Below are 27,233 nucleotides of genomic sequence, written 5' to 3'. Positions count from 1 at the left end.
GCTGCCAGTGGCCGTGACCAGCATGCATGGGGGCGTGGCTATAATTTTAGACAGTGCTTGGCAACTCTCCTTAACCCCATAATATACATGGGCAATGCTGCGTGCACTACTAGCAGCTCTCTCTTTTCGAGCAGAGCTGTGTGAAGCTGGGGCAGGGTCCAGCCACCTCAATTATACAGTGTCCCAGGCTTGGATGGGGGTTTCCAGGCACTATGAAGCCCCCCCCCCTCGGTTTGCCTATGCTCGTTATGGAGGTGCTGGGAGGACCTGATTTATATGTAAGTGGCTGGGTGGGATGTCATTACCATGTGGGGGGCAATTAGGGGGCTATCATGAAATATGACTGGCAAATGTTAGAGGACCCATCTATGTAACATGTAGTATGGGTGGTAGTGGAGAGGTGTGGGCACTAATTGCAGGATGAATTCTCTTATTGTTTGGCCTGGAGATATTTCTATATTTCTACTATCTAGCGACACCCAGTGTAATTTTTACGTTGCTCGACTCCTCCGTCACAGTGTCCCTCCAAACAAAGTAAAAACTTTGAAGGATCTTTAATGATGGGCACCCTGTCAGCTTACTGTGTTGCAAGGGCCTTGTCATTGGTGATATACTACTGGCTGGAGAACAGGTGATTTTCGGGGGTTATGCAAGGTTACAATCTGCTTGTGGAAACGTGTGTGTGTGTGTGTGTTTCATCCTTCCATGGGTTGGAAGTAACGTGACTCCAGGGAATGCTCTTCCTGTGTGCATGCTTCAGAATATTCTTCTGGTTGTGAGTTGGCAGTCCATTTAACTAGAGATCTGGTCTTGTTGCCTTATTATTATTATTATTATTATTATTATTATTATTATTATTAATCATAATAATATTATTATTATTTTATATAGCACCACTAATTCCGCAGCGCTGTACAGAGAACTCTCTCACATCAGTCCCTGCCCCATTGGAGCTTACAGTCTAAATTCCCTAATATAGACACACAGACTAAGGTCAATTCGTTAGCAGCCCATTAACCTACCAGTATGTTTTTGGAGTGTGGGAGGAAACCCACGCAAACACAAGGAGAGCATACAAACTCCTCACAGATAAGGCCATGGATAGGAAATGAACTCATGACCCCAGTGCTGTAAGGCAGAAGTGCTAACCACTGAGCCACCGTGCTGCTCACAATAATTTGTCATCCTTTTAAAAAAAATGTGCTGGTTCAGTAACCGTCGCCTACACACAGCGAATGGCAGTCATTGTGTGGGCTGAGGGAGCATGCAGCCCAGCGTTAGCAGTCCGTGTCTAGTTCCTAGCGGGGTGAGCATTGGTTCAGCCCACACTCTGCCAACTGTCCGTGGGAGGCTCACACAGAGGAGCCCTCCACATCCGTGACCCGTTGACTTGATCTAAAACATTTTTATACTGGTTACCTTTCTCAGAGACAACCAGTATTTTTTTAAAAAAACAAACATATAAATTGTTGTTGTTTTTTGTGTTCCATGATTGCACCCTATGACAATCAAACCCTTGTTTCAGTTTCTCATGTAATGTTGCGTCCATCTCTGATCAACACAATAGGCTGTAATACAAATATTCACACTGATATTTGTATTACAGTATTCTATTTGTTATTTTCTTGGCTCAGCCTGCAAAACGAATACCTCCACTGTTTGTAGACCACAAATGCAGTTTACATAAACCACATCTCCCACTATAACAATCCTTTCCACAAATGTGTATTCCAATATAAATTACACGGTTTGGGAGGTTTCTTTGCTATTTGTTACAGTATATTTGGCTGACACTGAATTCCATGTTACCTCTAAAAATCTGCTGAATAATCTGGCGTTTGAACTTGGCTGGCTTCATTGATTTTAATCCCCCTCTGTATATAAGATGTGTGTTGCTTGCATGGCCTTTTCGCAAACAGATCTTCAAAGTGTACACAGAAGCCTTGTTTAATCTCCCGAAGGCGTTTATTACCTGCGTGTAAAGGGCTGTTATTATGTGCCAAAAGTATCTCTTAATGCTTGGTGTGAATTTTATGGAAGGTAACTGATGTAATCAGATTCAGACCCGAAACATTGTTATTAAATTAGATTATTTTTTTGGGGGGGATGTGTGGTATAAGGGGCAAGGCAGCCATGGGTGAAATTTGGGAAATTTGTTTGGCCTGGTGCTCGGTGCTTTGTTTCAGCCTGAAGAGTCACATGTGCTGTAAACATAGCAATCGATAGAATACTGGCGCCTACAGTGTATAGCGGAAGTGGGCAAATTGTGGAACTAGAAGTACCAGCATGCCCATGCCAACCGTGTGTGTATAATAATCAGGGAATTTTTATTATGGTTTTTCTTTGTTGTGTTATCGATAGGCTGATTATTGGTTCAGCCCAAAAACAAGTCTTCCTCCACTGGTGTGTAGGTGACGTATAATTACTGTACATACATAGCCTCCGCTCCCAGGGTCAAACCCAGAATATCTAGAAGGATGGGCTCCAGGATTATATAGTTCCCTAGCCATCTTCTTCGGACCACTGAATACCCCTGTACCTCCTCCCCAGTCGTCATCCCTCAGACTCCTCTCACTACCCCTTTCTGCCTACTTACCCAGACACATCCTCTCTGGTCATGTGTGGTTGGCCTGGCATGGCCTTCTGGGGTATAGGTTGGCAGCCAAGTTTGGTCTAGAGTGAAATAATGTTAAAGGAGGCTTTTAGGCCACAGGAAACCCAATTCTCCCCCCCCCCATAATTGTGCACCCACCTCTCCCAGTTTAATGATATTTAAGAATTGGGTACAAGTCTTAAAAAATTTTTTTTGTGTGTAACAAATCGGTGCAGAATATACTTGGTACTTAGGTTGTGTATTACATTTGAATGCTATGTCAACTACAGGATATGTGGCTCTTAGGTAGTGGAGCAGTCTGTCGCCACTATTCTGGTTACCGTCAAAAAGCAAATAGTCGCCCGCTAAATGCAGCTTTAAGAAGTCATGTAAAACGGTAAGTTTGATAAGTAAACAGTAGTTCAACATTTTAAAGGAGTAATCTGCTTTTGGGCAGCCTACCACCCGGTTAGCAAAAAGGGGGACAATCCCCTCTGGTGTGGGGATCAGCCATAGGGTAATTGTATTTTCGTCTTTCAGAGGGAATCCAGCAATTCCTCTCCCATAGATCATGATTAGCTTCTGGTCTGGAGCAGATGTGATCTTGGTTGATGGACACCCCCTTGTATTTGCTGCATGGTTTAATAGAGAGTTGCCAAAAGTATGTCGTCCACTTTTAATGGATGTCCAAAGAAACAATGTAAAAATGTTATTTGTTTAGGTTTACATTGTTGTTTCCCAATAAACCAGAGGCGGAACTAGCGACTTGTGGGTCCCGGTGCAGGGAGGAGAGAACCAGGGCCCCCAATCCTCTGCATCTGCCATGCAGCGGGCCCCATTATCTCCAGGGGCCCAGGTGCACCGGACCTGCTACGCCAATAATAGTTCCACACTGCAATAGACCCTTTTACTCTCTAAAAGCCCTTGAACCTTCAAAAGGGCTGCACGTTACTCATAATCTCAGTAATAAGTTAAAACCATATATTTTATCCCAAGAAGAGACACCAATCTGCAATAACATATCACCAGGTATTTTAATAAATGTTACAAGCAATAACAAACCTCTGACGGTGAATTAGAAGGATCTGGGGGCCTCAGGTGAAGGCTCAGAGGGCCGCCTGTTGCCCATCACTGGTTTAACACTTACTAATTTTCTACATTGAAGAAGGTTCTAAGGGGGGGTAGGCCAGGCACATCTCTGGAGGCACTTTTAATTATTGTCTTTAAGAACAGTACAGCTGCTCTCTTAATGATCAATGCTGTGTGTGTTTTTCCGGCAATATCTACTTATTTTTTTGTCCAGATGCTTGAGGGAGCCTTGCAAGTGAACATAACTGGCCGGCCACTTAGCAGTGGCAATTCGATATTTTGTACCCTGAATTTCCAGTTTACACACAGACTCCTGGCTGTGCAAAGTGATCCACTCAGATTCCCACAGCCCACAGAACAGCCCACACCAACAGCTAATTTGCATTTTGCTGCGGCAAAATTGCAGGAAGTAAAGGAAGGGTACAATTTTGTAGCGGAATGGTCGATGTTAACTAAGTATGTTGCTCGTAGGCTTTAATATTTTAAATTTTTCAAGCCTGCATGGCTGGTACGCTTTAAGGGTTTGTTATACATAAAGGCATTGGAAAAGCAAAGCAAGATACATGCTAGATAAAGCATGACAGCTACTCCATTCAATGCACCTTCACAATGCATTCAGTGCTAGTTCGTTAACAGGTCTCAAAGCTTCACTGCAGCATTGTGTACATAGAGCTTTAGTGTGTGTGCAAAAGTGCATACTGTGAAATAAGTCCTATTAATACATCCTCTAAAATACTGTGTTGTGGTTTGTCGGTGAAGTGTGCAGAAATTGTTGAGGGTGTATAGCATTTATTTGTTTTATTTCTTCCACCTCTTTGCAAGATAAGAGGAGAGATACTGGCTTCACCCATTGGTATCTTGGCACCTCCGCAAGGGACTACGTCATCCTCATTGAATAGTTGGTTACTATCATTTTTGACGAGGTAGTTGCTGATTAGAAGGTATTTTATTAATACTATTATCACCTGTAACCAGATTCTACTTATGTAATAACTTTTTTTTTTTTTTTTTAATAATAAACCCCAGCAGAGGAAAAGATTAGAAGTCCAAAAGAAAAAAAAAATCTTCTATTATCAGGTTGGCTGCTGTATAATGTGCTAGGAAGCTTAATAACATTTAATAACATTTAGGTGCAAAATGTAACTTAAGTCTGATTATCGTTGAGTGGGAAATTGCGCTAACAAATATTTCTCATGCTTTATACCTTTGCAGTGCAAGTATACAGTGTACAGCTCTGTGTTGTGCATGGGAATATTCAATGTTTCTTTGTATATAAAAAATAAAGCAAATTTGTTTTTGTTTTTTTGGATATAGAAATGTTACATATTTTATAAACATTTTTATCTGTTTTGTTTTTATTCGTTTCGTTTTAGACAGCTGGCGGCTGGTGAAAGTTTATTTTTTTTTATTTTTGCTATACTTTTACACTTGGGAAGATGGCTATGTACATAAGTCACCTATTAGTATCTGAAAAGCAAAGTAATGTCAGAGCCTGTGGAGAATATATAAAGAGCAACCAGTGATGGACTTTTTACAAATGATGCTGCCTTGTTGCTTTGCATGATGAGTCACATCGAAACGTAGGATCCTGTAGCAGTTCAGGTGATATGAAAGTCTTTTAAAAACTCACTAGTGGGTTTGCAAAATAATGGAGAGGAAGTTCAATATGCAAAGCCACTCTTAGAAAACTCACAGACACGGGGAAATGTTTTCTGTCAGTCTGTTTGACAAAAAATACAATGAATTCATATCCTAAAAGAGAACTAGACCTAGTAACGGCTTCCATTACAAGCTGAGCCATACTGGTGTTTAGCGGAATGTGCCCTCCGCATATCGTGTAATGAATTGGCCAGCCTGGTTGGGTTTTGTTTTATAATGCCTCTACCCCAATGATGGCTCTGAAGGCATCATGCGGCCTTAATAACTGTGCAAACTGTGTGTATATATGTTAATATGTATGTGTATGTATATGTGTATGTATATATGTATGTATATGTGTATGTATATATGTATGTATATATATGTATATATGTATGTATATATATATATATGTATGTATATATATATATATATGTGTATATATATATGTATATATATATATATATATATGTATATATATATATATATATGTGTGTGTATATATAAAAATTCATTTGTAGACATTGTTTTTGTTAATCGTGTTGATATACAAAAACTTTTGAAAACTGTCTTTTAGAAACCATTTTTTTGTTTGTTTTTTAACAGAAGATTTAAAAAACAAAACTCTTTTTTTCCAATAAATGATTTGTGTTCTTGTTTAACAATTAACAAACAAAATTAACAACCACGGAGACCACCCAGACTCTTGCCATGGCGGAGGCAGTGGAGGGTGATGTACGTGGGGTGTGCTGGTTGTTGCGGAACTCTTAGGTGTTTGGCTGTGAGATTGATGTGGGAATAGGTGGTGGGATGGACGTCAATAACGACTTTACGTTGTGACTACATTGGCAAAATCACGATTACTGGCCTGCTCGGAAACCGTTCATTTCAACGCTACCCAGGCGTTGAGGTGGAACTCTTCACAGGTCATTAATCAAATATGAGACGTCATGGCCCTCCCTTCTACCATCTGTTTTATTGCTGCTGTTTCAGCTGCTCCGGCGTTATTTCCTAGGAGCATATTTATTGTTGGCATCACAATGCTGTCAGGATGACACCAGCAAGCAATACCTTTATTTGCACCTCCTGGTGACCCTAAACACTAACTAGACATAGCCCAGCTCACTACTGACTGGCCAACTAGTTCAGCGTCAGTCACCTTTGACAAGAGCACAACTCCAGGTTAAATACAGATGTCTCCTCCCACAGGCTTGGATGACTGACAGGTGACACTCCCACCTTGTCTTTAAAGGATGGCTCCTCAGGTGTTCTGTAACGCCTAATCAGCACAGCCACTCTTATCAGCTCTGTGGATACAGACACGATAAACCATGCAAGTAAATTACTTTTTACATTTACTTTACAACATGTGTCTGACCTGTACATTACTGAACTTAAGCCCAGTGCTATACCTGTATATAACTTGGTCTGCAGACAGTTCGCACCATAGCTAATTCCACTATTAGAGGCCTGTGGAAAACCACTCCCATTGCCTATATATATATATATATATATATATATATATATATATATATATATATATATATATATATATATATATTATATGCCCATTGAGTTTCGTCTCTAAAAAAAAATTGGTATTTTAAATAAAAATACGGCAAACCGCCGAGAACAAGTGGTTTTATGTAACCGCCGCTTGATAAATCTACCCCTTGGTATCAAACATTGGTGCATGTGCCATTTTTCAGAAGCATATGTTAATCAGTAAAGGGTTTAAAAGCCAAAGGAAAGTGTTTAAATGCTTGTTTATTAGATGTGTGTAAGTCATAGTTTGTTTTTATGTGGCTTTCACACATACGTGCCAGGAAAAACTAATGTGCACTTTACAAGTGCCTTAGTGGTGGGCTTTACATGCCGTGAGCTTTTACCAGTATAATCTATTGTGATAACAAACCAGTACATGAGAAATGGGTCTGGATTGAGTTTAAATTTTTAGAACACGGTATGACATTGTTCGAATGGAAAGCATCTGCAATAACCACTGACTGGCTCTGGTCACAAGCTGAAAAGTAGGGAACACTACAAGCTTAGAAACATTTCGTCTGTTACCATAAGAGGTTTCACTGGTTAGTCATGTGATTTTGCTTTTAGGGTTCTGACTAGAGTCTTTGGGGACGTGGGTTTGAATCCCAGCGCTGCCACCACCTACGAGAGTATTCAGATGTAGATGTAGGCTGTTGGATTTTCAAAGTAGCTCTATTCTCTTTCCGAAGACTTTGCAACACAAAAGTATATTTACAAGAACAACCATCACATTGTACAATGTATGTGTTAGTATGGTCCTATAACTAGGTTATTCTGCATAGAGACCCAGCACCTGAAAGGCTGCTACTGCCTGAGAGCGGCTTTTATAGCTCTAAACTCCCAGAATGCAGTGTGTCTATAAATGTAAGTATATATAAGTTAAACGCAATCAAATATTTACGCATATACTTATTTATGGACACCCTATGTTTTTTCTGCGACAGGCTCTGTAGTTGCTTTTTTTTTTCCCTCATTTTATAGATCCTATAAATGTTACTATTATTTGCCTTCTCGCTCAGTTACTATAGGGTCAGTCCCTACTTTGTCACTGCCGTTTTTTTGTTTGTTTTATTTTATGATGTTGTTGTGTTTGTTTTTGTTTGTTTTGGTTTTTGTTTTTTTTAATTATATCGCTCTGTTTACTAAGTCCCGTCCCATCCCGTAATCTTTTTAAAACTTCTGACTGAAGGCCTAATTATCATGGGGCCCAATATCTTAACCAACAGTCTCATTATGTTCTTGTGAATTATTTGACCTTTAAACACTGTATCTGTTAGAGGTTGTGATCCCTGAAGATGGCATCTGTCCCAGTTTGGGACTCTGTGGGCTAAATTTACTAAGCTGCGGGTTTGAAAAAGTGGGGATGCTGCCTATAGCAACCAATCAGGTTCTAGTTATCATTTATTTAGTACCTTCTACAAAAAGACAGCTAGAATCTGATTGGTTGCTATAGGCAACATCCCCACTTTTTCAAACCCGCAGCTTAGTAAATCTAGCTCCGTGTGTCAGTTTGGAAGATGTATTCTGTCTCTTGTTCGTCTTGAGTGCACCCGCTTCCAAAAGCCGCTTTATCGTGTGCGTCCCAGTAGTGTTATCTTGCAGGCATGCGCAGAAGTTGACGTGTTGGTTAGTGTGTAATTTATTCTCGTACTCTGAATTCAGAAAGAAGAAAGAAGAATTCATTGAAGAGCTGTAGACATGTGGCATTGCGAGCTTCCATATGAAACCGAGAGAACTGAACGCAAGACGTAACCGACTCCATATTTAACAAGATGGCGACACTGGGAGGAGATGAGAACGTTCGTGCTATAAAACTGAATCTTCTGGTTTAGCATCAGCTCCTCTGTGTCCCTCTTTGGCTTGTAGATGCTCATTAGATCCTGCATCTGTTTGCTTCAGTATAGTGTGTAGGGGGAAGTCAGAGGTGAGTGTTTCTCTGGAAGTGTGAGCCATTATTTAATGCTCAAGCTTTAGCCTATGACATCGTTTTACAGTTTAGACAAAACTTGCTGGAATCTCAGGATGCCATCCATCAGACTCTGGAAAGTCCTGTCCTGATAGCTCTGTGGAAATGTGGTTAATTATTGATCGCACACATGGAACGGAGGATTATCGGGATGCTTTCCCCCCCCCCCCCCCCCCCTCCCGACCCCCCAAAAAAAAACACCCCAGCACCGCCGCAGACGCTTCTTTGACAGCGCCGCGGCTGCTGTATAGGACAGTGAAGCTATAGCGGCCACTTAGTTAGCGCAGGGGGGGTTTCTGGAGACTCAGAAACCCCCCCCCCCCCTGCGTGCGCCACTGGAAATATTCCTTCCAAGTCAAAGAGAAATCAAAGCTTGCATCACAGATTTGACAAACATGAGAACAGCTACTGAACGCTTTGAGCACTTGGAACCTCTTGCAGTCTTGGATTTTGGACATGAGGAGATCAATCTTTGCTCCCTGCAGCTTCTGTTCCTCAAGGTGACACTTTGGCATTGGCTTACCCTGGCCTTTTCTTTAAATAAAGATACAAACATAGCAATAGTTCATAACCTCCGAATGCTGGGGGGGTACGTTTTATGAAAAATTGTCCATGGAGGAAAAGGTAGTGTAACCCATAGCAACCAGGCATTTTCCAGCTGTTTTCTGGTGCATTTCAGAAAATCAAAGCAAAATTCTGGTTGTTGTTTATTATAGTATGTTGTAGTATCTTTTTCACGTGCACCAGTCCCTCTGAGAACAGGATCTGTCCTGCCATAACATCCTTCTGTGTTTAGCTAGGAATCAAGCTACTTGGATGAAGAGCATTCCTAATGTGGTATTTCTGTGTCGCATCATCCTGCAAGTGGGATTTGCAATTTTTATTTTTCTACTTCAGTTTGGCTTTTAATTATATTCGTATCTATTACTTCTGGTTGTTTCTCTGTAGCAGGAATACAAGTTTGATTATTTCATTCGATTCTCATTGTCTCCGTCTGACCGGCATTACCTGTTTTTTGTGCAGAGCAATTTATCATTTCTAAATAACCTGCAATATAATTAATCTCTTTAATTCTGTGTGTAATAAATTGCTCAGCCCAAGGTTTTTTTTGAAGATGATGTTTAATCCATTTTTTTAAAGAATACACCGGATCACAGTGACAAAATTGGCAGCTATTACGAGTGCATTATTTACTGGGATTATGCTAAATTATCATCGGCATCAGTGTATGCTAAATTAGTATTTCAGCTATAATACCATAATAATGCAATTATTTATTGTTCATTTTTATTGATCTTTTTTGTTTTCTTTATGACTCGGACACTGAATGTTATATGGATTAGGTTAATCCTACGTTGACAACCTTGTAAGACTATTTACCAGTATGACATTGTAGAAGCCTCCGTACCGTTGTTAGTATATTGTAATTAGCAGTCTTAGGAATAGTGGTCCAGACCACAGAGCAGCGTGTGTAGTAGACGGATATGCAGGTTTGGGAATTTGGTGGTTTTTCTACTTTTTTGGGGTCACCATGTCTAAAAATGTATAAAATTTTAATTTAAAATATATTTTGGCACACTGCCCCGAAAATATCACCAAATGGCAGCAATAATCTTTTTGCCGGAGTATATTACTGTTTCCCAAATAAAGCATTCCAAGTCGTCTTTATTCCCTGTCTTGGGACTTCACATCCTGGTGATGTGGCTGAAATTCAGGAGTCTCCGACTTGCTTTAGTATGTCATTCTAAGAGCTTTGGTCAGCATTGGGAAGTAGTGCAAATGTAAAATGCCCAATGTGCAGCATTGCAACTAAGAACCAGTTATATCAAGAGTCCCGTAGCCGGCTGCTCAACTACAGGAAATAAACACACTCGGACATATCCATATCCTTTGTCCTGTTTTCATTCCAGAACTTGTAGTGTGTTACACGGTGGCTCAGTGGTCAGCACTTCTGCCTCACAGTGCTGGGGTCATGAGGTACAATTCCCGGCCATGGTCTTATCTGTGTGGAGTTTGTATGTTCTCCCCGTGTTTGCGTGGGTTTCCTCTGGGTGCTCCAGTTTCCTCCCACACTCCAAAAACATACAAGTAGGTTAATTGGCTGCTATCAAATTGCCCCTAGTCTGTGTGTGATTATATGTTGGGGACTTTAGACTGTAAGCTCCAATGGGGAAGGGACTGATGTGAGTGACAAATATTCTCTGTACAGCGCTGCGGCACTGGTGGCGCTATATAAATAAAGGAGGGTGATGAATCTAAAGGGCTTGACGAAATGTGAATTTAGCAGATGTTTTTTTTTATATCTACCAGCGGGAATATTGAACTAGAGGAGGGAATAACATTTCAGTTAATGATGTTTTACTTGTGTGTGTGTGTTCATTTATTGTCACATGTAAACTAAACCACTTGTGTGTAATACCCAACAACAGGAAGGAGCTCAGTGCCAATGTAGTGTAACAATAGTAATCCACAGTCCATAAATGCCTTATGTGAAGGGTGCTTTGGACAGAAGGGACTGCACCGCCTGATTGTGGATGTTTCTACTTACGGACCACGACCATTTTTGTTACCAGAGTCGTTCTTGAAAGTAAATGTATCAAGCTGCGAGTTTCCGGCGGGTTTGAAAAGTGCGGATGTTGCCTATAGCAACCAATCCGATTCTAACTCATTTTGTGGAAAGTACCAAATAAGTGATAACTATAGGCAACATCTCCATTTTTTGATACCCCTTGATACATTTACCCCTCAGTGTTCCATGATGGAAAGCAGCACTGCCACCTGCAGATGATAACCAGGTTCTGCACTCGTTCCAAGAAAATACTTTAGTGATCTCTCTGTAGAGCCATGGGATATGTATTTTGTATTTAATTTATGTTTTGTATTTATCATTATTTTATTGTTGTCTTTATCCCATTTTCTGATTATTTATTATTTTTGTTCCACAATTATTTTATTTTTCTGAAAGTATTACTGAGTCTTAGGGGGGTATTCAATTGTTAGCGTTAACGCTCTCAAACGAGCGCTCAAAAAATCTTAGCGTTAATACGGTAATTACTCGCGAAACTTCGGGCTCGCAGCCCCTTGAGCGGCGAGCTGAAATTCCGCGAGTAAACTACCGTATTACCGCTTTTCGAGCGCAATATTACCGTATAAACGGTAATATTTTTTGAGCGCTCGTTTTTTCCCCTTAACGCTAACAATTGAATACCCCCCTTAAAGTATATTGTCCTCTTGTATTGTAGTTTTCATGAATGGGTTTCTCCCGCTTAGGAAGCGGGCCACCTCTTAAAAAAAAAAAAAATATATAAAAAAAAAAATGGTGTGTACAGAGACAGCACCTGATTGGCTGTGGGACACCTGTCAGGTGCCGCTTTCAGAGCACCCTCCACTTTTTGATAAGCAACCATTTGAGTATAACCTATTGAAGCCAATGCTGCACCCAATAAACGGTAGACCTCTGCAGGGGGGTAAAGATGGATTTTAAGGGCAGGTAATTTTAGACCAGACCGCTACCTGGGGAGAAGGCTTCCCTTGCAGAGAGTTGTCCATTTTGAGTGAAGTAGTTCTTTAAAGGAGTAGAGTTTACATATTAAACATAGGCTCTATGAATTATGTTTGTACATTAAATGCTTTTAGCTAGCTTATTTTGCTTTTTAATTAGTCTTCTTTTAACTACTATATAAAGAGGAGTAAACTAGAAGTTCCTAGAGTGTGTTTTAGTTATCCATATGTATGTGTGTATTTTTTTATTGGTTATACAGTAGTTGATCCCTGTAGTATTAAATAGATTCATCACAGTGGTTGAATATTACTAAAACAAACCTATTGGTCCCCATTGCTTGTCCGTAGGTCTGGAATATGGCAAAATGAAGCTGAGCAGATCTGGTACGCTACAAATGCAAGAAAAATACACGAATGGTTGTAAGTAGCTCTGCACTTTCTTACTAAGTGGTTTTACAGTATTTATAGACACTTGTTGTCATGGGCACCGGAATGCTTGGTTTCAGTTGCATGATTGTTCCTGGATATTTAATGCAATGCTTGTTTGAAGTGGGGAAATGACATATACATTGTATCCTGTACTTCGTGTCCTGCCGTCTTGAACAGAACTCGGATATTTACATTGCTGTTAGATGTTGTTGAAGAGTTCTTAAAGAAGAGCTACTCCCTAAAATTTGCTATTACTGTTACTACGGTAATAGTGCGCATTATTACAGTAATTTCAACGCTGATCTTTGCTCGCAGCTTTGGGAGCCGCGAGCAGAAATCCGCGTTAAAGTTATCGTTCTATCGGTAACGCACCCAATTGAATTCCCCTCCAAAGATTGAACGTACATTTTCCAGGCTTTAAGAACACGCATTGAGTCTTTGGATATTAATTTCCATGCGTGGACCCCTAATGAAATCTAAAAATATCAGTAATACTTCTGAATGTTCTTCTCCAGCTGTTGCCTGCTTTTTAGGATGGTGCCACACCAGCAGTTTAGAAGAAGCATGTTTCTGCTGCTCACAAATGTTTGGAGAATTTGAGTTTTTCCGTAACTTCTAGGGAAATGCGGTTTTGATACTTTAATCGCTTGTGTGTGACAGTCTAATCGGGGTTTTTTAAAAAAATTGATTGCAATAGAGTTAGATTCCAGAACCTTTTTTATATTTGTTAGTTGAAAATGCTTCATGTAGCCCTCAAAGCTTTGGAAACGGCTCTTGTGCACAGATCCCATAGATGTTATCTACATAAACTAGCAGGAGAAGTCGCCACAAAATGCTGCTTCCAAAACGCAGATGTGGCCCGAGCCAGAACTATTTGTTTTTGTTTATGTCCTGTCAGATCGTCAATGAATTTTTTAAATAATTAGCGAAGGTCTGCCTAGGGTTTATTTTGACAGGTAGTTTTTCACTCTTAATCATACTTCATTCATACAGTGCAAGAGCCCATGCTTTCAGGAATAGCGTTTGTAACTTATCAGTTAAAGGACTAAAAACTCTTCTGCTTTCCTCCGTCAAAGTGCATAAAAGAAACCAGGTGCATTTGTTTTTAATAAAGAACAACAAACACGTGAGCATAAGTGATTTCTTTCATATGAAAGATGCCAGGCTACTCCCTGTAATAATCACTATAAAAGCTGACCTAGAGAGTTTTGTGAATTATAAAAGTTAGAATGGTGTTGCCAATCCTCACATGCCTGCCACAGGTAATCTCCGGGCATTGCTAGTGCCACGCCCATGGAACGCCGACATTTTTGTAAAGCAATTGTTCCCCATCTTGCCCTGTGTTGAGAGTTTTTGCTAGGGGAAAGGTGGAATCTTAAAACACTGACTAAAATGACAGCTAGCTCCTGATTGGACAAGTACTGTGACTATCCAATCAGGAGACAGCTGGCAATGAAATAAGTGTGTGTGGGTTCCTCCCCTCCATCCGCAGTTCCGTACCAGGGACCATCTGCATTGTACAAACATGAGCGGATTCCAAGGGCTAAACCAGAGGTGTCCAAGTTCAGACCTCAAGGGAGGTACCAACAGTTCATGTTTTCAGGATTTCTGTCTGTAGAAACAGGTGGGATAATTACTGACCCAGCCAAATAGATTAACTCACCTGTGCATGATTAAAGAAATCCTGAAAACATGAACTGTTGGTAGCCCTTGAGGACTGAACTTGGACCCCTCTTTGTTAGACTAACATATGTAGTAGCCTGCAGGAAGGGGGTTTATCAAAATGTGGAAAATGATTTTAACAATCAGAAAGGGGATCTTGCTTGGCTGTGATGTCGTCATTGTCCCAACTGAACAGGGGCTACTGGGCAAATTGCTTTGAATAATGCTAGATTTGTGGCTTGGCCTTACCAAACTATACAACAGTTGAGCAGAGGATCAGTGATATGTGAATGGCCTTGTTTTATTTAATATAAAGCATGTGTTTTTGTATATGGCTTAAATATGAAATATGTCCCTTTTTTATCTTTAAATCACACTTACCCCATGCTTATTTTAATGGGTGTAGGGCTTTGAATGCCATGCCATATTGTATTAAAATGCCGTGCCTGTTTCTCTATAGAAAGCTGACTGGCTAACATCCTTTTAAATGTCTGAGTTAATGCTGTTCATGAATTAAATGTGCGTTCATTAACCCCGCTCAATGGAGAGGAAAGCATTACCTTGCTGTCACTTTGATAGTAAAGGTTTAAATTGCATTTCAGCCTGTCAGGCACATATATACACGTCTCCGATGTCTGCTAAAACCCTGCACTGCATAGCCCCCTGCCAGTGCCCAAGCGCAGTAAATCAGGCTGAAGAGAGCCATTGTGCAGAGGCTCCGCCTCTCTCGCCACCTGCTGAGTTCTGTTCACGCTGTTCTGCTCACTCCTTCGCTATACACATTAACCTATGCTGCAGTGTATTCTTCACAGCCCCAACTGCTAAATTGTTTGTTAATTTAAATAGCTGTATAATTGGAAAAAAACCAAAACAAAAACAGAACACAAACAGTATATATGGATATGCTACAAAATGTTATGTTTCACATAATAATTTGCTGTTTGCATTATTAAATGAATATGAAGTCTGCATGTCATCTGTTTCTTAAATCTCCTTTAATATATTTTTGCATAGAGTGTTTTTGCAGCACTATTTAAGTTTACACACTGCTGGGTTGCATTACTCTGGGCTTGTGTAGCTTGAATTTGGACAATCTGTGTGGTCAGTTCAGCTGTCTCCCGGGGTGCATTTCACGGGCAGATGCCGTTTTAATTCTTGTCAGATTATCCGCGCCACGGCCAATGTTACAGAGGATTATATCCCAAAAACAAATGTTTGCTAAAAGAACAAACGGGACCTGTTAAATTATGTATAATTGTGGCCACAGAATACATTTTTCAAGTAATCACGGTTGACAGCTATCTATAAATTTACTGAGAACATAGAACTTTATATACATATATATATCCCCCATAAATAGCAGTGCAGCTCAGACTTTGAATTATTTTATCTTTTTAGTACACTCTTTTACTACACATAGCTGAGGCAAGTATTTTATGACTTGGGGGTAAATGTATCAAGCTGAGAGTTTTCCGGCGGGTTTGAAAAACCAATCAGATTCTAGCTATCATTTATTTAATGCATTCTACAAAATGACAGCTAGAATCTGATTGGTTGCTATTGGCAACATCTCCACTTTTCAAACCCGCCGGAAAACTCTCAGCTTGATACATTTACCCCCTGGAGTGATCTTCATGAGATTGCATCATATACAGTCACAAAAAAAAAAAAAAATGAAATTGCAGATATACTAGTAAAGACCATTGTGTGCAAGTATTTTCCTGAAGGAACATTCATTGTTTAAAGGATCGGAGGTGGGTAACATTTCACACTAGGGTACAGAAGATCGGAAATCCAACTTCAGTGAGTTCCACGGTTCTTTGGCATTCACCGACAACACTTCCCCGTGGTCTAGTCCATTGCCTGTGCTGCTTGCACCACTGAACTCACGAACGTGCGTTACCAGGGGTGACGAGCGGTTTACGCACCACGACCAGACTATGGTATCCAGCTCCGTGAAGTTCTCATTGGATTGCATTTTTTGAAACTGGCTGCTCGCACCACGGCCTGAAGTTTGCAGTCAATTGATCTACCAGTTATGCCTCACATGTCAAATTAATGCATGGATCTCACAATCTTGGAGTACTGTACGTGCATTTACTCACTGTTTCCGTTTGATGATTTGTCACTTGGCGTTTCATGCAGACATCTCCATAGAAAACATCGTGAAATATTAGCAAGTGGAGCTGTCTTGGTAACTGAAGCTCCTGCCAAATGTCCTCCCAATAATCACCCCTCTTTCAAAGTCAGAGGTCTGATATTGCAGCCATGCTGTTCATATTTACAGGGGAACAGGACAGTCCAGCATTTATTACCTAACCCAGACCAAGCAGAGATGTTATATGCTTATTTAGCGCATGAGTCCAACGTGGGGAATACTTTTCTTTGAATGTGCTTGGTGCCCCTCAGTGTCCTCAGGATCCCCTGGAGTCTGGACCATAGTTCTTGACGTTTTTTTGTCCATTAAGTGGCGCTGTTATATTGGTGGGGAAATATGAAATGCGACTATCAAAGCCCTCTAAATAAAAGGGGTCCCCCAAACTATTGACGGCTCCCTTCGTTTTGTTGTTATCTTGGATCCAGGCTCTACACTCGTTCCCCGTTGCCACCAAACTTGATCACAATATCACAGCTGTCAGTAGAGTTTTAATGAATATAGGACTCTTTATTAAAAGAAGTAGACAATAGCTCTTTCCATATTCTTTTGACTTTTCAATTTTTCCTTCAGCTTTCAATACACTTATAACAGTGTTGGCTAACCTGTGACACTCCAGGTGCTGTGGAACTACAAGTCCCAGCATACTTTGCCAATATATAGCAGCTTATTGCTGGAAGGGTATGCTGGGTCTTGTAGTTTCACAACACCTGGAGTGTCACAGGTTAGCCAACACTGCACTAAAAGAACATTTTAGCATAGGTGTCTTTAGAGGAACTGGACTAAAACTTGGATGTATACGATTAGTTGTTCAGTGTTCAAGAATAGAAGCTCTCGGTCTCTATCTTTTGAAATGATAAAATAACCTGATATCACTCACAATACAACCATTCCTTGCCAACATCCCAGACAATTGGTGCATTGAACACCCGCACTAGAGAGCTCCTCATTATACTACTCACACTAATAATAATGCTAAAAAGTGCATTACTGAAGTGGACACATGCAATCCCGGATTTTCAAGACCAGTATATAGTACTATAGCCAAGTCAACAACCAACAGCGTAAAAGAGTCACTATGCCCTGTACTAAAAAAAGCATGACCTTGACTGAAGTTTGGAAACCTGACGTTTTTTGGTTTTTTTGCTTCATTTAAACTGGAGGCTTCAGAAGGTAAAGCAGATTGAAAGGGCTGTAGCTGAAATTGGAGGTTATCTCTTTAGGGGATGCGTACAAACTTCCCTCTTCTCTTTACAGTGACTACAGAGCAGCGTGAGTCTGGTTTCAGCTGAAATCAGCATGAATTTGAATAATATTCTACGGTCGGAGCTTAAATCAGCGTGGACAGAGATCATTTATCAGCTGTGTGTTATTTGAGCCAGGCCCCTGTAAGTGTTTCAGCAAATTAAAGACATGACTGTAATGTTAAAGTGAGGCTCCAAACATGAGGTCTCCTTTCGAGAATTAATTAGCCTGGTTTTTTTTGTTGCTCTCTTCCTTATCTCTGATGTCTTGATAGAAGGGGCCAGAAGTGAATGGTTGTACGGTACTCAAGTTTTCTGATCGCACACAGGTTGAACAGCATGTGCAACTGTTCTGCGTTGGGCATATCCGTGTAGCTTACAGCTCCAGTGCAGATATCTCATTATCAATGCTCTTGAGATGCTATTAAAGATGGCTTGAAGTTATTCTGACTGCATGTGGCTTCCTTCACACTCTTTAACTTCTGTCAGTGGAAAATGCTGAGCTGTTCGGCCAAGATATTTCCAGCGGATAAAAATAAATAAAAAAAAACTGTTTCAGTTCTTTTTTAATTTCCCAGGTTCTAGAATAAGTATCTTTGTTTTAAATTCTAGGAGGTGTAGAGCAGGGGTACCTCAAAAACATTAGAGCAGTGGTCCGGGAACAGGGGTAAATTATCCCAAATGGGGTAAAAATGAAAATCCTGGGGGTAATGCTGCCGATTCACATGCTGTCAGTTGGATTGTAGACCCCTTTAAATGTGAAATTGCTGCTGTACCAGAAGAGCCTCAAGGGTTGGCAGAGGCACTTCTTGAGCTTCGATGCAAAAATGAAGCACGTGTTGCATTTGAAAACAAAGCAGATCTGTCATATTTTTGGATGTCAACAGCTGCAAAGGCATTCATTGTACATGAGGAGGCAGTCAAAAAGTTGCTGCCTTTTGCAACAACCTGCCTTTGCCCACAAGGATTTTCCACTCTTAACGAACATAAAAACAAAGCAGAGAAATCGATTGGACGCTGAAGACTGTATTCAAATTGCTCTGACATCAAAATGCCCCAATATTGATGCTCTCGTATCAAAAATGAAGCAACATCATTTCTCCAAAACCTGAAGTTTTGAAGTTGAAGCTTTCAAAGACATTTTGAATAGAATCAATACAATTTTGAATTCCAATAATTAATAATATATGATTTCCTTCCTTTCAAATCAAGGGGGTAACGTCGGCGTATCTAATTATATTTTGTGGTAAAGGGTAAAAAAGTTCCCTGACCCCCTGGATTAGAGGTACTTCCACTTAATGACATTCAGGACAGTTTTACTGTATTCAAAATAAAACCTATTAATAATAATAATAATTATGATGGGGAATCTTTTTAAACCATTAAAGCCATATGGAGTTTCTTTGTTGAACATTTCTACTCATTATAGGGTAATAATAAAAGTACACAACTTAGGGGAGATTCAATTGTCAGCAATGTGTCCTGAGGACACCACCGGCAATTGCGGTAGGAATCTCCGCTCGTTTTTCCCGGGCCCCGTAGAGGTGTAAAGAATAATGCGCGGAGATTCCAGGCACAACATTGGCGCCGTGTGTCTTCACGGATGTTCCGGAGACACTTCACAACGAATTAAATTTCCCCTTTACAAGGCACTAGGTTTTCATTTACCACTGTAAGAGGGGATATTCTACAAATAGGTTAAGCCCTCTACAGGACTTATTTATTTGGACTCGCCAACCATATGTGTGGTACCTGTGTATTTAATATTCATGTTTAGTGATCAATTAACAGAACACTTGCCTCTCTGTGCCACGCATTCCCCATATTGCACTTATTTAATTATAATGTTGGGGTAAAATGGTAAACGTGGGTGCACTTATCAAAGGCTGATATTCGTTATTTCACAAGTACTGTTGAGGACGCTGCTCGTTCCACGATCAAACTGTCAGTTTGTGGCTTCCTGCTTCTCTTCATTCTCCATCATGACACTGCCCCTGCCACCTGCTACCCCTCATAGACAAACCTAGGGGGTTCCTCGTCCCTGGAAACCCCCCTCCAAGCCTGGGGCACTGTATAATTGAGGTGACTGGACCCTGCCCCCGCTTCACACGGCTCTGCTTGAAAAGGGAGAGCTGCGTGTACCTAACAGTAGTGCATGCAGCATTGCCCATGTATATTATGGGGATAGGAAGAGTTGGAGAGCAGCCAAGCACTGTCTAAAATTATATGCATGCCCCCCATGCATGCTGGTCACGCCCACTGATGGCGTGGTGTGGAAACCCCCCCCTCTACAAATCCTGTGTTTGCCCCTGACTCTGTACTGCTGGGAGACCCTGCTCATTCCACTATATAACTCTGTCTGTGGCTTCCTGCTGCCTCAATTCAAAGATCATTTATATAATGTTGATCCTGACTTAGAACTGTGGTGTATGCTTATTTTCTGCAGTGAAAGGCAAAGCATTCATCTTTTGCAAAGTCAGATTTGTTTGTTATAGCTTGTAACACTTGTATAAAATGCCTGCTGGTATGTTCTATAGATGTCTGTTTCTTTGATTAAATGTATTGTTTAACTTACTATTGAGACTAAGGGTAATGTGTGACCCCTTTGAAAGTTAGAGAGCCCTGACGTCTATCTGGTTGCCTGTTACTGCAGTAAACCCTTCCAGTCATTAGAATTTGCTGTTTAAACCAAAAAGTTCTTGTGCAGGCAGTCTGCTGATTTTGTGTTATTTCGAGGAAGATAAAAGAAGGCTCCTTTTGGAAAAGCTTGCCCTATTAATACGGCGACATCGGGTGCCCCAGGCCAAATTTCCACGCATTGCTGAGAGCTGGCGCTGGAAGATTTGTGTTGTCAGTTTCGGAATTGAAATGCCTCCTTCCTCTCTGCTTTATTACATCTCCTGCCTGATTTAATAACAAGTCTCCTTTCTTTGGCAGGGTCAGACAACTTTTTTTATTTTCTTTTTAATATCTGCAATTGACAATTGTGAACCTTCTATTTTCTTTTTACATTTTATTTTTTACAAGGAAATTTGATAGCCATCTAAATATTAGGGCCCTAATGGGGAGTATTGACACCAGGTCCCCATAGGGGGGGTCTAATAGCTAGGATTTAGAATTGGCTTTTCTTGGAGCAGTCGGGTAATTTGAAATGGATGAAGCAGAAATAGTATATTGAAAACTCTGACTTTAGCGTGTCTCAGAGGACGGAAGAGGAGATTGCATAATGTAATGGACATAGTATTAATTATGTGATACTTTAGCTGAAGCTGTTTTTCTATTAAACCTACCCCCTCGTACTACCACTAAAGAGGTGGAGTAAATACTTGCTATAGAACTAGGAGCTGTGTAATACGTTAACTAATGTGTTTGTAGGTACTGTGTTTTGAGACTATATCTTAATAAATTGTAATGACTGTACAACAGGTCTCAGTGCAGGGTGTCTAACAAATGCAGTTGGTTGCAAAATGACACTTTCTATTGAGTTTAAGTAATGTTGACCTAAGTATCTAACATATATATAAAAACACACTAAATATAACCACCTGGTCCAGATGAGCTTGGGCTGACCTCTGGGGACTGAGGCTTAATGGATATAAATGCAATAAGCGTAGGGATAATTAATATGCATATGGGTGTATTGTAAATGTGAACATTAAGGAAAGTTAATCCTTGGTGTGTGGTTTTAAGCATAGAAAACTGTTTGCGGAATAAATGCCAGTGAAACTAAATAAAAGCCAACGGGTTAAGCTGGAAAATTGCGGCATTGCAGTCCAAACCTGACGCTTTAAGACTTGTAGTTCGGTAAAGCATGGAAATTTTAATTTGCTTATTTATGTATTATTAAAAGTCTTTTTCTTTTTTTAATGGTTAAAGAACCTGCCATTACCTAATTTACATAGCTGGTTACAAACATGAAATGAGGATTTATCTACAGGACTTGAAAGATGTTTTTAATCTTAACTTAAGCACAATGGCAGGAGTCCTGTGCTTTATTGGGTGAGAATTCTCATAATCTTCAGCCAGCTATTGTTGACTGTGGCTGAGAACAATGGCTGCATTTTATTGGCTGCTCATCTCTTGTGCAATGTCTGGAGTGTGCATTTCATTGGCTGCGATTTGAAGCATGTGACTTTCACCTCCTTGAAGAAACTACCACGGAATGTCTCGGATTACATGACTCTGTTTTGAAACATGAGATCCTGGGCTATGGAAAGAGAAGTCATGATGCATCATTTTCTTTCCACATCCTGGGAATGTCACTTAGCTTCTCAATACTGCCATGTAAGATATGTTTCTAATGCAAGTTAAGTATGTTTAAGCGGATGTGGAAATAAAAATCATTGTAGCAAATGAGACATATCTGCGTTTAACTTGCGTTGTTGAATTGTTACTTTAACGCTGCTTGTTCCATTTCAGCTGAAAACTTAATTTCGGCTCAATGGGAGTTATGCATTGCGATATGGTTAAAAAGATTTTGAATATGTTTACATGTGCACTTGGCTTGAGCGAAATAGTGACTTCCTGTTTTGTTCTCTTATTAATCATTATTATCTTTTACAGATGCATGTTTAAGAAAAACACACATATTAAATGCAAATCATACACTATGCGGTTTATGGGGGATATTCAATTGTCCCGAGTTTTTTGGGGGGGGGTTTCCCTGCAGCGTTAAAAAAAAAAAAATCTGCGGCGGGTTTTTAACTGCATTAACGACCGTTTTTAGTTAGCGCAGTGGGAAAACTCGTGCAATTCAATTGAAAAAGAGGGAACACTGCCCCCACACGTTAAACATTGAAGGGGAGTTTTAACACTGTCATGTATAACACACAAAAAAGGTTTTGCATATATTTTCATACATTAGATTGCATTACACATTGATAATATCTACATTACAGTACTTTCTTTAGCATATTTTTTAATTGAACAATTGTTTACCATAGAATCATCTATACCATGTCAAAACACATTACTACATTCATTTTTGTACCAAATTATAATTGGTGATTTTATTATTTTCTTTCTTTTTATGTTATTTCATTATTTTTCCACAAGAAAATCAACTTTTAGAGTTTTTCTTTTATTTTTAAAAAGGTGCGAGATAAAACAGCATATTTGTCGCCGCGTTAAAAAACAATTGAATAGCTTTTAACGCGCCTGCCTCTCACACACCCTATACTTTCAATAGACCTTCTACTGGAGCGCAAGAGGACCGTTTCATGAAAAAAACCTGAGCTTTAAAAATGGAATTGAATTGCGGGTAAAGTCAACCCGCTCAAAAAATGATAAAAAAAACAGCGTTAAATGGACTTAATGCGGTTAAAAAAAACAAACTTGCTGACAATTGAATACCCCCCTATGTGTCTTTTACATGTATTTTACACGTGATACAAAACACATTGCATATGCCAGTGTATATGTAGCCTTAGACACAGGTACCTTTACTTACCAGGCAATAATTTGTCAATTTTTAGACAAAGTGCATTAACATATGCATGAAGAACTTTAAAGGAACATATAACTACTGATTGTAGCTGTCTGCATCAGGAATCGTACAGAACAAGCAATCCTAGTACAGACTTTAATGGGAAAACTGCATTATTGTCTGCTCGCAGGACAGTCGTATAGATCCAAGTCAAAAATTTTAGAATGGAGAAGAACGTTCCCAAAAAATGACACTTGGTATTCTGTTTGTTCTGAAATTCATAGAAAGGAAAGAAAGTACAATATACTCTTATAACGTACATTTCATATTTAGTTCCACTTTAAATCCAGTGTGACTAATCTGAGGGCCGTGGGCCAGATGCTGACACGAGACTCCTGCTAACCACACAGTCACATCCTGGTACTTCTCTTAAATAGAACCTCCGAAGAGATGTGAAACAGGAAGTGGCCATCTTTAAAACCTCAGCAAGCTTAAGGTGAGCCACAGAAATGTGTGGTCTGCTGTGTGTGGTAAAAGAAGAGGACTCTGTAATCAGGGTGGTGTCTGTGTAACGGCTGTAGGTTTTCTGTGGAGAATATCATTATAATAAACTGACGATGCTACAGCGTATAAACTATTGAAAATTGCAATGTAAATAATCTGATGCTTCAATGTTTTGTGTATTATAGGAACCCCCCTTAATGGCATACTTACCAGCTTTAGAAAGTTGGTTTCCGGGAGCCTGCCGGGGGAGGAGGGCGTGATGGGGGGCGGGGCTTCAAAATGTGCATCATTTTAGAACCGCCCTGTGAAGTAATGACTCAAACGCGTCATTTGACAGCGGGGGGCGGGGCCAAACACCACGATTCACCAGGAATTGCGGCGTTTTGGACCTAATTCTGCCCTCTTCACTAGGAAGTGGGCACTTCCTAGTGAAGTGGGCAGATCCAGGAGATTGCCACACTCTCCCGGGAGTCCGTGAGACTCTCGCAAAATGCGGGAGTCTCCCGGACATTCCGAGAGAGTTGGCAAGTATGCTTAATGGGCATGCTAATTTATATTAGGAGTAACCTTAGTGACTGCTAATCATCAGCAGCAGCAGCTAGTTCCGCAGCGCTGTACAGAGTACTCACATCAGTCCCTGCACCATTGGAGCTTACTGACTAAATTCCCTAACACACACACACACGTAGACCGAGAGAGACGAAGGTTAATTTAATAGCAGCCAATTAGCCTACTAGTATGTTTTTGGAGTGTGGGAGGAAACCGGAGCACCCAGAGCAAACACAGGGAGAACATACAAACTCCATACATATAAGGCCATGGTCGGGAATCGAACTCATGGCATTTTATGTGGGTATTATTGCTGGTATTATATAGAATGTTAAAATCTTGGCAGCGTTTTCTAACAGTCTTTGTTTGTTTTGTTTTTACAAACCCTGGCTCCCAACATTCATATCCATTATTCAGCTGTATATGGTATAAAAGGATGTTATGTAGCGATACAGGATATCTGAGGAGCAGATACAATAATTGAGCTGTATATATCGCTGGAAGGGATGTGATTGGAGCACATTGTATGCCCTCTTTGATGCTTGTCCAGCCAGATAACACAGCACAAATCCTAATTTCCTCAGTGCAGTATACGTCTCAGCGGTGAGGTTTGGCTCTGGGACCAAACAGAATCTAATATGAGCCAACTCTGGCTTAATAGCGCAGCGCCACACTTTGTAGCTTTCACCTTCAGAAACTTGTCCTCATCGCTCAGGAGAAGAGTTCAGCTTTGTCTGCAGACACTTGGCAGAGCTGCGACAGTGTAAAATCTTATATTGCCTATTAGCGGGTACATCAAAAGCATCTTATTAGAATTCTGTCAAACCAGGCGCAGATAACTTCGCAGCCAGCTGTCCGGCTGTTTCCTCTCCCTCTATACTGTAGCTGGAAGCAGGAGAGGGGGAGACTATAACAATCTGGTGCCTCCTAAATCGCTGGCAGGCAGACCAAAGGGCTAGGTTTTATGATGACGCTCTGCTACGCACACAGGTGAGGACTGTAATGAAACATGTTGACGGTTTATTATAGAGCTGAGACCTTGTTAGGTAGAGGACTGCAGTGGGATTAAAAATCAATAGCGTATACAATGAATTGATTAACATTAACAGACAAAAAGCATGCACAACCTTTGCCTCAGCCTTTGCAATGTCAGGTTCTCCTAAGGTGCGTGGAAATCTACAGAATAGCGCTATGTGACCACACAAAGGCCTACGTTCACAGACAGCATTATATGGTCACATAACACGTTAGTCATTTCTAAAGGCCTAGGGCCACAGACAGCTTCAAATCTATTTAAATATCCTTTAGACTTTTGGGCGTGTGATGGTCTTTATATTTCACACCAACCATTAATAATTATTTAAGGTTTGTCTTTACTAAGCACCGTGTAAATATTGCGTTTAAATGACTACTAAACCCTAAAACTTGGACCAAGGTAAAATATATTGTTAACCTAACATTTCATTGAACGCTGCATTACAGACAGATGAATCTACTCCCATAGCTTTAAGACAGTGTCCAAATGAGCTGATGCCATCTCAAAAAAGCAGTGAATGCAGTCGTTTGAGCTACTGTGACATCACTGGTCCTGCCCCTGTTTACGAATCGACCAGTCCAAACAGTGCATTTCTGCAAAGTCTGTCTACAGACCTGTCTATTTAACTAGAGAAGTACCTTTGTCCCAACAATGGCAATCTGTCACAGAGGAATGAAAGAGACCATGATGGACATGTTTAGTCAAGTAAAAAACTGAAGAAAATATGATTTAAGTAGGAGCATTTGATGATTGACACATTATTCCATTACAAGTGCCAGACACAGGGGAGGGAAGGGAGGAGGGGTAGTAGATCTCATTCAGGTCAAGGAAGGAGCGAATACAGCTCTCTGGGGATGTGTAGACATAATGCATCTGGTTGGCTGGCGTATGTCATTTTTGAGAGGTGTTATCTGGGTGCGTATAGGTCACACCAAAACAAATTTTCAATATTGTAGTGTCTGAAGCCATTGGAGACAATTTTTTTAATGTGATCCATATTATAAGTATACCAATCGCTGTTTATCACTGCTGTATAAGACAGGGGTTCAAGCGATCTCCGAGCTGCAGCTATTTGAGGTCCTAGCACCACAGATGTGTCGCATTAGCTAATTTTAAGGTACTTGCGGGATCCTGAACAAAAAAACAGAATTCTGGCGAGAGAGGAATGCTAGCAAGTTCGGCGATAAATACATGTTATATATTCTACCACCTAAACTTTTTGTTTCGCACCTGACCTATTTTGGCCACAGTCTACAAGCTGTAGGATGTGTCATTTGCTGATTCAGTAAGAGATTAGGTTTACGTGTTGAGATTTCAGTTATCTTGTGAAGTGGACCTTTTATTCTCTCTCTTAAATCCAGCTGGACCCGTATTATTTCAGGATGCCATAAAATGTCATTTAGTTTGGACGTTCCCAGAACTGTGATTGGGCCAGGAGAAATGGGACGGCTCTCCATGTTTAACAATGCAGAATTTATGTGTTGCTTGGCATGGGACAAGCGACACATGTAAAGGCCTAAGCAACTTTCTGTAAAAGTCACCTGAAATGCCATAGAAGGGGTACAAGATAGATAGATATATATATATATATTATGGGAGCTCTAGTGACTGGAATAGTGTTTAATAATATGAAAATGACACTTTGAATTGTTGGCAGATGAGGAAATTGTATAAATGCTGAAGACATTGGCTGATGTGGTGTCTCCATAATGACCCAGTCCAAGGTTTCCACGCTCAGTCCCTGTCAATGTGTCATCCAGCTGATCCTGGGGGGAATTTCAGTCACGCCTCTGTCATGGACTGTGCCAGTATTTTGTGATTCTAAACAGCTTCTTCCAGGAACTTTGTTTGGAGTGACTGAGGTTTTCCCGTGATGTCAGAGGGTCAATGGTTCAGC

The 27,233-nt window shown here is 40.4% G+C and overlaps 1 protein-coding gene across 1 annotated transcript in view; it reads left to right on the top strand.

Annotated features, from left to right (window-relative positions):
- Positions 1-27,233, top strand: part of KAZN (kazrin, periplakin interacting protein) — a 368,693-nt gene that overhangs the window by 272,643 nt on the left and 68,817 nt on the right. The window contains exon 4 of the mRNA XM_075189642.1: positions 12,681-12,752. Coding sequence (XP_075045743.1) covers positions 12,681-12,752 — 72 coding nt within the window. The remainder of the gene's footprint in view (positions 1-12,680; positions 12,753-27,233) is intronic.

This window comes from Mixophyes fleayi, chromosome 11 (assembly GCF_038048845.1).
Source record: "Mixophyes fleayi isolate aMixFle1 chromosome 11, aMixFle1.hap1, whole genome shotgun sequence".
Lineage (NCBI taxonomy): Eukaryota > Metazoa > Chordata > Amphibia > Anura > Limnodynastidae > Mixophyes > Mixophyes fleayi.
This window is presented reverse-complemented; position numbering and strand designations above follow the sequence as displayed.